Below are 11,088 nucleotides of genomic sequence, written 5' to 3'. Positions count from 1 at the left end.
AAACAAAAGAGTAAGATAACTCAGAGATTTGTTTACTGAAAAACCCATTACAATGTTATATCATGCTTTTTAATCTGGATGCACATTTATGTATGGCATATTTTAGAATACATGTGACCTATAATGATGTGCATGCTCAACATCCACTCAGGAAGAGTGGGCAATTGAATGGATCCGCTCACCAGAAAGAATCTCTACAAGATGGTGATGCTGGAGACCTATATGCTCATTGCTATAGGTAATACTGTAATTTTCTTCATATTTAAAGAAGGGGATGCCTATTGATTGATTTTGATGCTCTTCTACAATTCTGATTGAGAATGTGAAAGAATGAGCTGAATAAGTCAGATTTCATTCTGAGAATATCTGAAGATATTAATGTAAAATTTTCAGTTTCTTGTAATAATTCATATATGATTCTTGTCCTATATCTTAGGCTACAATTGGGAAGATCTTAAAGTTGAAGAACATTGTCAAAGTTCTCAAAAACATGGAAGGTAATTTTCTTGTGAAAGCTGATAGAAATGGGCTTCTGGATATATATAATTAATCTGGAAGTTTTAATTAGATGAAGCAGGGTAAATAATCACCGCTTAAAATACATTGTTGATCAATAAATGCTCGTAAACACATGTACCTCAATGGCAGAAAAGTGAATTGTGTTTGCATGTGATTCTTTTAAGAAGGAACACAAAAATCAATGGCTTAACAGAAATCAACATTTGAATAAAGCTTTACCAAAGCTATGGTTTACAACTGACAATCCACTTAGTTTCATAGCATTTATATAATAAAATTATACTCATTAAATATGTGATGAGATTATATGTTCAACCTTGAAATAAGCAAATAGTCTATAATATAGTTAATTATATAGTTGTTCTGTCTTGCTAATTTTAGTTAGATGGGTAGTTAGATTCAAGAGTTAAGGGGGGGGGTTGTAGAGAAACATTATTCCCTATACCACATGTTGATGAGGAACAGAACGTCCAACTGTAAATGAAATGTGAAAATATTATTGTTTTTAATCTTTCTTTATATGTTATATCATATGTCACTCATGATACCAGCTCTATGAACATAAGAATATGGAAAGAAGCAATGTACATCTTTCAATCTCAGAACAATTAGAAGATATATCATAGTTCAATTTTGAATATAACTTGTTGAATGTGATTCAAGTTTACAAACAACAAGGTTTCCAACTTCATTCAGAATAGTTCAACAAGCACACCACAAAAATGCCCTATGAGTACTAAGACTGTTTAAATGCTTCTGTTTGTCCTGGTTAATGATGAACATGTAGCAGGACTTACAGTATTGGAAACTTAATCAATGGAATAAATGAGGTAAGTGTCCAAATTCTCCAAATTCTCTTTAAATATTTGAAAATCCTCAAAGAAAAATGATGCCATAAATATGAGCCAGTAATAAAGGATCTTATCATCACATGCATGTTCAAATATGCAAACCCATCCTTAATGCAGGGGATGAACAGGAGTGTAAATAACATGTTAAATAAAAAACTTAAGACCTCATTTCTCTTTATATTTAGACCAAATTGTAAAATTAATTCTTGCAGATATAAAGACTCAGCAATGCAATGAATGTGATAAAGTTTTTAAATGTTTCAATTGTTCTTGCAGGCATAAAAGAAGTCATACTACAGTGAAAGCACATGAATATACTGAGTGTGGTAAAGTCTTTTTATGTCACAGTCATCCTCAAAGGCATGAACAAACACATACTGGAGTGAAATCCTATGAATATAATCATTGTGGTAAAACCTTTGCACAGCACAGTCATCTTCACAGGCATGAAACTACACATAACCTTAAAAAACCTTATGGGTGTAATCAAAGTGGCAAAGCCTTTTCTCATTGTAAGATTCTACAATTAGATAGAAGAAAACATTCTGGAGAGAAAATCTATGAATGTAATCAATGTGGTAAAGCCTTTACAAAACCAAATCATATTCAAGTACATAAAAGGACACATACTGGAGAGAAACCCTATGATTGTAATCAGTGTGGTAAAGTCTTTGCTCAAAACAGTACTCTTCAAATGCACAAAAGGACACATATTGGAGAGAAACCCTATGAATGTATACAATGTGGTAAAACCTTTGCACAGCCTTGTCATCTTCAAGTACATAAAAGAATACATACTGGAGAGAAACCCTATGAATGTAATAATTGTGGTAAAGCCTTTGCTCAACACAGTGCTCTTCAATTACATGAAAGAACACATACTGGAAAGAAACCTTATGAATGTAAACAATGTGGTAAAGCCTTTGCACAGCACAATTATCTTCAAGTGCATGAAAGAACACATACTGCAGAGAAACCCTATGAATGTAATCAGAGTGGTAAAGTCTTTCCACATCCCAGTTATCTTCAAGTACATAAAAGAACACATACTGGAGACAAACCCTATGAATGTACTCAGTGTGGTAAAGTCTTTGAACATTCCAGTGATCTTCAAGTACATAAAAGAACACATACTGGAGAGAAACCCTATGAATGTAATCATTGTGGTAAAGCCTTTGCACGTTCCAGTCATCTTCAAGTACATAAAAGAACACATACTGGAGAGAAACCCTATGAATGTAAACAATGTGGTAAAACCTTTGCACTGCCTGGTCATCTTCAAGTACATAAAAGAACACATACTGGAGAAAAACCCTATGAATGTAATCAGTGTGGTAAAGTCTTTGCACATTCCAGTCATCTTCAAGTACATAAAAGAACACATACTGGAGAGAAACCCTATGAATGTAATCAGTGTGGTAAAGCCTTTGCACGTTCCAGTCATCTTCAAGTACATAAAAGAACACATACTGGAGAGAAACCCTATGAATGTAATCAGTGTGTTAAAGCCTTTGCACGTTCCAGTCATCTTCAAGTACATAAAAGAACACATACTGGAGAGAAACCCTATGAATGTAAACAATGTGGTAAAACCTTTGCACATCCTGGTCATCTCCAAGTACATAAAAGAACACATACTGGAGATAAACCCTATGAATGTAATCATTGTGGTAAAGCCTTTACTCGACACAGTGCTCTTCGATTACATGAAAGAACACATACTGGATAGAAACTCAAGAATATAAACAATGTGGTGAAGCCTTTGCTCTTCACAATTCTTTTCATTTGCATCAAAGAACACATACGGGAGAGAAAACCTATGAATATATACAATGTGGGATAGCATTTGTACAGCCCAGTCATCTACAAGTACATAAGAGAACACATACTAGACAGAAACCCTATGTGCCCCAGCAAGCCAGGTTTCAAAGGGTGCAACTCATCTGTTGGAGCAAATGAAAGGAACAGGGGACATGAGAGACGAGAGCAAGACAGGATTCTGATGAAGCGGCAAATATTATTTTTCTCAACAAGTCTTATATAGCATTGTAGGGGAGGGGACAGGAAAGAGGGAAGGAGAAGAGGAGTAGAAGGGGTGCAGTACATGGGAGAAGTGCAGATCGTGCAACTGCAAGATGTCAGCTAAGGTCACTGGAAAGGGGCCATTTATTTTGTTGCTAGGCTACCTGACAATGGCATGCTCTTTCCGCTTGGTTGTCATGACACCTGATTGTGAATTGTCTTCTTATCTTTGGGAGCCTCTGGTTAGTCAACAGGTGTTACTGTTCTGGGGAAGGGCAGTGGTCTTGTAACTTGTTGTCTTGCCTGGCTAATACTATTCCACGTTTCATGTTTGGTTCCTGACATCTTTCTCTTTGACACTTATGAATGTAAACAATGTGGTAAAGCCTTTGCTCATCACAATTCTCTTCAGTTGCATGAAAGAACACATACAGGAGAGACACCCTATGAATATATACAATGTGGGTAAGCATTTGCACAGCCCAGTCATCTTCAAGTACTTAAGGGAACACATATTGGAGAGAGACCCTATGAATGTAATCAGTGTTTTACAGGCCTTTGTTCATCACTCTCATCTTCAAAGACATAAAAGAACACATACAGGATTGAAACCATACAATTCTCATCAGTGTGGTAAAGCCTTTGTACATCACAACACTCTTCAATTTCATGAAAGAACACATAATTGAGAAGATCCCTATGAATTTAAACAGTGTGGTAAAACCCTTGCACAACCCTATATAAAAACACATATTGGAGAGAAACCCTATGAGTATAATCAATGTGGTAATGCCTAGTAAAAACACAAATAACCCTGTAACTGTAAAATTTTAGGGTGTAATTGGTCTCTTAAAGCATTTCAATATGACATTATACTTTGAAGATCTGAAAGAAACTCATACCAAAGGAAATCTGACTATATACAAATTGTTATGATCCTCAGCCAACATACTTAAATCCAATTTCAAAAAATGAATTATTTTGGAAAAAAATCTAAAATGTGTCAATAATCTGATCAATCATTATAATATCTCTTTTTATTTTGTTTACATATTTCAACAAATATGGACAAAAGGCCTGTAAATTTAAATGAAAAATAACCTTTTAGATTTCATACCTCTGTTCAAATACATGAGATAATGAATTCTGGTCTAAAATTTCATAGATATGCCTTTTCTGTTGCTTTGATGATAGAACATATCTATGTGAACTTAGAAAAGGTTTTAATTTGGCCCTGGGTTCCACAGCAATACATGAACCTCTTAAAAGTAGCATGGAAACAAGTGTGAGATATGGCAGCTAAAATAGGCAGCTAAGAATTCAACTTCTTGTCCTGCAGCATAAAGCAAATGTGTAAATTGGAAATTGTGTGCAGATGTAAATGCTCAGGACAAGCCTCATGACTGATTTCTTCCTGCAGTGTACCATTTTCAAAATTTTCTCAAATGATATCACAGACTGAATATGATAGATTACTCAGACTTCAAAACTTGATGCTTGCTTTCTATTACATGGACCAATTCATGATGGAGAAAAACTCTGTAATCTTTTAGATGCCTCAAAACCCATTTTACGAGAATGATAACAGAAAAACATTCATGATTGATAATTATTTTAATGGTTTGTTTCTGTTTTAATTATTGTGTGTGTGTGTGTGTGTGTGTGTGTGTGTGTGTGTGTGTGTGTTTGTGTCTTCCTCTGGATATATGTATGTGCATTCTGGTTCCCAAGTAGGTTAGACCCTTGGAGCTTCTTGTTGCAAGAATTACTGGAAGTCATCCAATACCTGATCTTGGTCCAGGGAATGAACTTTGCTTAACACTTCAGGTATCACAGTTGTTTTAGGTTTCAAAGGAAAAAAAACTTTGTCTTAAGTCTTTTCATTGTAGATTTGAAGTAAATAAATTATTATCAAGTATCACTAAAACCGATGTGAGGAACCCATTGTGGCTTCTATTTGGCAGCATATGAGAAAGACTTTGAAATGTGGGATATATGTGGCAAATTCAATTAGTAAAGTTTATTTTGTGGTCCTTCTATTCCTTCTGTGGCTTTTGTTCATCTTTTTTTTTTTACACTTTTCCTTATTCAGAGGTATTTATCTGTTGCCTTGTATAGAATGGAATAGCTATCATGGAAGTAATTCGTTTTACTTTAACTCTCAGGCAGTATGTGATCACACTTTCCAAGTAAGGGTGTTTGTATAAGGGTAATGGAATTTTGTTAATGGTTGTATTTGTAATATTTAATATTCACAAATGCACTTGAAACGTTTGTTATCCAGCCTGGCTTGAATGTCAGTAATTAGTCATGTATACATTAGAATATATGATCCTTGAGTACAATTCTAAGTGTAGATGATGTACTGCCATTGATTGTTGTTTTGTCAAAACTGTAGGGGTAAGGAGTTGGCAAAAGAAATCCACCATGACCCTGGAATCCAGAACTAGAAAAAGATGGCTCAGATATGCCCAGTGAATGAAAAACAGTTTGGCTCAAGCCAGCCATCTCTGCCCCTGGTCAAATGACTTGTGAAACCAACCAATCACAGAAGAGGACAGTAGAATCCTGTCCTTAGGACCCAGGACCAGGGAAAGAAACACAACTTGTGTTTTGGACCTGAGCCAGAAAAATGAAACAAGGAAACATGCCCTGACTCTGAAACTGGTGCCAAAATAACATTCTTGGTCCCTAGCATCAGAGTCAGTGAAAGAGATGAGCCCTGGCATTGAAGGTAGTGTCAAAAAGCCAAGAAAGACCAGTGAAAGGAAAACTATTTGTCTCTGTAATCAGGACCATCTCTGTCCCTAGCCCACAATACTGGCCTCTCTCTGAGCAGAAAAAAAGAAAACTGATTGGTTGAATTCATCCCCAAAACATCCTATATAAACTGCTGTGCCTGGTCAATTGAGAGTTGTTCTCTCCACCCTTGTAGAAACAGCTACTCTCCTGGACTCCTTATTCCTAATCAATTTCTTTATCAATAGTGTTTTGGGTGTGAAGACCTTCATTCACTGGTGCACAGAAGAACCTTGTTGGGGCATTCCAAGTTGCATTGGGCAAGGGGATGCTGAATAGAAGAAACTTGCTGAGATATCCCATAGTGGATTGAGCAAGGGAGACCTGAACAGAAAAGCTTTGCTGAGATAGCTTATAGTGGTTTGAGGAAGGGGGAGCTGAATGGAAGATCCTTGCTGAGTAGACAGAGCAAAAGAGCTGAAAAGCAAGATTTTTCTCCTGAGCCAGAGTAGATTGGTACATTTTTGTAATTTCTTTGGCCAGAGAAGTAGGGCCAAGGAAGCCCTATTAAGTGGGAGCTGAGCAAACTCAGCTGTAGCATCTCTCCAGGAGAAGAGCGGGTAGACCATCTCCCATCACACCAGATGTAGCCTGACTTTCCCAAACAGTCAGGATGCCCTGATTTTCCTGAACAGTCAGCATACCCTTCCCTGCTGAAGCAGTCCCAAGCCTGTGTTTCCTGAGAAGCCAGAAAATCTTCCCTCCATGGTTGGGCTAAACATCTCTAGGTGTCAAGGACACCTTCAGGGAAGAGTTGTTATTTTGAGCAGATTGAGGTATCTGGATTAACATGCCCCCCAGGACTGAACTGTCTCCTTGCAGTTACAACCATCAGAGGTGGGATAAACATCTCCAGGTGTTCAGAACACCTTCAGGACAGAGCAGCTTGAGGTCTGCAGGATAACTCACCCTCAAGTGCTGGAATTGCAGTTCCAGCTGTCAGACCTGTCTTAAGCAGCTCAAGGTGTTTCCTGACTCCCCAGGTAGTCAAAACATGTTTCCTGAGTTGCAAAACTCCTGATTTTATGTCAAAATCGTGGACCAATCCCAGAGTTGTTGCAACCAATTTACTTACAAGATATATTTTTTAGGATGTTACCATGAAAATTTTTAATAGAGAATATAAAAATTACTAAATACTTCATGTAAGTATCAAAGAAACATTTTATTTTCATCTATCTGAAAGAGATATAGAAATGTAAGTTAGTAATCAACTGTATATTTCACTATAAAATTTGATGTGCTAGGGAATGTATACCTTATTTAAAGTCACATACATCTTAATGTCATCATCTGTTATGCATTTGGCACTTCATCCTGAAGTATTATCTTCTAAGGCAATTATCCAGAGATACCAGATAATGTAATAGAAAAGAGATTTACTTTGTGAGGTCTACTTTTGTCCAACTTGATATGGTCATCAAAATAACATTACATCTTTGCACAAGAAAGGCATTTCCGGGTTGGGGATTTAGTTCAGTGGTAGAGCACTTAGCTAGCAAGCACAAGGCCCTGGGTTCAATCCTCAGCTCCACATTAAAAAAAAAAAGAAAGGCAGCTGTCTCATTGATGCTCAAATAAGATTAGTTGTAATATGAAATCAATAAAATACTGTCTTTTCAGATTGCAAACATATTTTCATTGAAAGATAAAGGAAAGTGTGAGAAAATGAATGATAATTCCTATTTGCATGTAAAATGATGTATTGCTATCTCTTTTGTTTTTCCTTTTATTGTGTGTGGAAATTTATATGGTTTACTCAGAGGACCAAACTTTTGTTCATAGATGTTTCTCAGATCAACAAATGAATATGAAAGAATTTCTTGAATGTTAGTTATTAGTCATGGGTATATATATTATGAATTAATGATCTTCATGTGTCATTCTCCTGAGTATAAGTCAAAGGGTAGATGATTTACTTCCAAGAGTAATTCTTTTCTCAATATATTTTATCAATGTCTATGTTAAAGTACTTAATAGAGAATATAAAAATATTAAATACTTATGTGTGTATCCAAAGAAACCCTTTTATCTGTTTGGAAGGGATTTAATAATTAAGTTAATCAGTAATCAACTGAATATTTCACAATAGAACTTGATGTACCTTATATATGTATATGTTATTTGATGTTCCATGCATCTTCAGGTCCTCAACAGTTATCCATTTGGCGTAATATCTTGAAGTATTGCCTTCTAAGGGAGTTATAGAGGTACCAGATAATGCAATAGCAGTGACGTTTACTTTAAAAAAATTCTTGTGTATCTGTATGTGTGTGCGAACGCACGTGTATGTGTGTAATATAACTATGGTTTTTAGGCAATTACAGAAATGTGAAGAATAGAAGACAACTTTGTGGGGTCTACTTGTATCCATCTTCATATTGTGATCAAGATGAGTTCACAGTCTTGTGCAACACAGACATTTCTAACAGAGCTGTCTCATTGATGCTGAAATAAGATTAGCTGAAATATTAAAACAATAAAATATTGTTCTTTCTGAAAACATATTTTCTTTAAAGATAATGGAAAATAGACACTGGATAATAAATACTGTTTGTGGATAAAAACGATATACTGATATCTCTTTTTGTCTTTTTCTTGCATGTTGAATGAGTTCTTTTCATAACACTTTCTACAAACAACATGCTGGACTTCATTTCCCAGGATGCCTTTCTCCAGGATGGCAGCAATACATTCCAACTTTAATTTCAAGAATGACTTCCTCTAGACCATCATTACTTTCTGGATTTTAATTCCCAGGAAGCCTTTCTCTACAGCACTTGGACATCCTGGACTTCATATCTGATGATGCCTTCCTCTATAGCATAAGTACACTCTGTCTTGATTTCTCAGGTTGCCTTTGTTTATATCATCATTACATATGCACCTCATTTCCCAGGATGTCTTTCTTCATAGCACTACTACATTATGGACTTCATTTTCCAAGATGCCTTTTTCTAGAGCATCAGTACATATGGACTTTATTTCCCAAGATGCTTTTCTCTATAGCATCACTACATAAGCACTTCATTTCCCAGGATGCCTTCGTCTACATCATGATTACATTTCAACTTTATTTCCTAGGATGCCTTTCTTGACAGCATCACTACATGTGGGACTTCATTTTCTAAGATTCGTTTCTCTACACTGTCACTACATATGGGACTTAGTTTTTTGCATGCCTTCCTCTACAGCATCAGCAAATTCTGAACTTCATTTCCCTGGATGCCCCTTTAATTTTTATTTTTATTGTTTTAGCATCAGTACATTTGGACTTTATTTCCCAAGATATCTTTCTCTATAACATCAGTACATTCTGGCCTTCATTTCCCAGGATGCCTTTCTTTATAGCATGTGTCCATTCTGGGCTTCATTTTCAAGGACACCTTTCTTTCTAGCATCAGTACTCTTGGACTTCATTTCCCCTTATGAGTTTCTCTACAGCATCACTTAATGTGGAACTTATTTCCCAAAATGACTTTCTTTAGAGCATCATTATATCCTGGACTTCATTTCCCATGATTTCTTTTTCTACAGCATCACTGTATTTCAGACATCATTAGCCTGCATGCCTTTCTCTTTACCATCACTACATTTAGATGTCATTTTCTAAGATATATTTCTTTAGAGCATCATTATGTATGGACTTCATTTCCCAGAATGACTTTCTCTATACCACCAGTACATTATTTAACCATTTCTCAGGATGCCAATCTCTAGAGTTTCCCAACATTCTGGGCTTCAGTCCTCAGAATGCCTTTTTCTAGAACATTAGTACATATGGACTTCATTTCCCAGAATGCCTTTCTCTTGAGCCACACAACCTTTGAACTTCATTTCCAATGAAGACTATCTCTATAGTATAAGTAGATTTAGTTTGTGCTCTGGACAGTTTGACGCTGGGGATCAGGGTCAGGGGGTCAGGGTCAGGCAGTCAAGGTTAAGTTGTTAGCCTTAGGTATCTCTACATTTTGGACTTCATTTCCCATGTTGCCTTGCTGTGGTCACATGTTATAAACTCCATTTCCAATCATGCCTCTTGAATGATTTCCTAGGTTACTTTTTCCTATAGCATCATTCCCAGGATGCCTTTCTCCACAACATCACTATTGTTGAGCTCATTTCCCAGGATGCCTTTCTCTAAACCATCACAAAATTCTGGACTCCATTTCCCAGGATGCCTTTCTTTATAGCACCATGAAATTAAGGATGTTATTTCCCAGCATGCCTTTCTCTGTACCATTAGTATATTATTTACATGAATTTTCATAATGGCTTTCTCTATAGAATCACTGTTTGGACCTCATTTCCCAGGATGCCTGTCTCTGTGCCCTCACTTCCTTGTGGACTTCATATCTTAGGTTGCCTTTCTCTACAGCCTCATACTGTGTTGTACTTCATTTCCCAGGATTCCTTGCTCCACCACAACATTTAGGGTTAGGGTTAAATGTTAGGGATCTGTTTGTGGTTAGATTAAGGGTTTGGCTACATCATGTTGATAGCAAAAGCTAATTAGGAAAATGAGACAATGATACCTCAGAAGGTATTAGAAACTCAAAATCAATGTATTAATTAACTGTATCAATCATTTAAGCAGAAACAAATGAAATATGAAGATAGCAACAACTGGAAACACAGACATGTCTAGGAATGAGGATAAAAAAGGCTCAAAGGTAAAAAAACAACAACTAAGTTTTCTGTACAAAAATTTCACAAACCAACAAAAAACATCAAGGTAATCATAACATAATAATGTAAATTTTTGTGAACACAAAAATTGGTGAAGGTTCATAATTTTCCAGAGAAACAATATAATTAGATGCCAATAAAACTGAAAATAGATAGCTCCACTGACAAAATCAAGACACAAAGACACACCTACAAATATATATCATAG

At 36.0% G+C, this 11,088-nt stretch overlaps 1 protein-coding gene across 1 annotated transcript; it reads left to right on the top strand.

Annotated features, from left to right (window-relative positions):
* Positions 1 to 436: 436 nt before the first annotated feature.
* On the top strand, positions 437 to 8,704 carry LOC118575203 (zinc finger protein 844-like; the record flags this gene model as incomplete). Its single annotated transcript, XM_036175851.1, is given in 4 exon segments — positions 437 to 497; positions 1,731 to 1,828; positions 1,997 to 2,988; positions 8,519 to 8,704. Coding segments are annotated over 4 exon segments (1,281 nt in total), but the record flags the coding sequence as incomplete, so codon positions are not given.
* Between the last annotated feature and the right edge of the window lie 2,384 nt (positions 8,705 to 11,088).

Source organism: Onychomys torridus, unplaced genomic scaffold (assembly GCF_903995425.1).
Source record: "Onychomys torridus unplaced genomic scaffold, mOncTor1.1, whole genome shotgun sequence".
NCBI lineage: Eukaryota > Metazoa > Chordata > Mammalia > Rodentia > Cricetidae > Onychomys > Onychomys torridus.
This window is presented reverse-complemented; position numbering and strand designations above follow the sequence as displayed.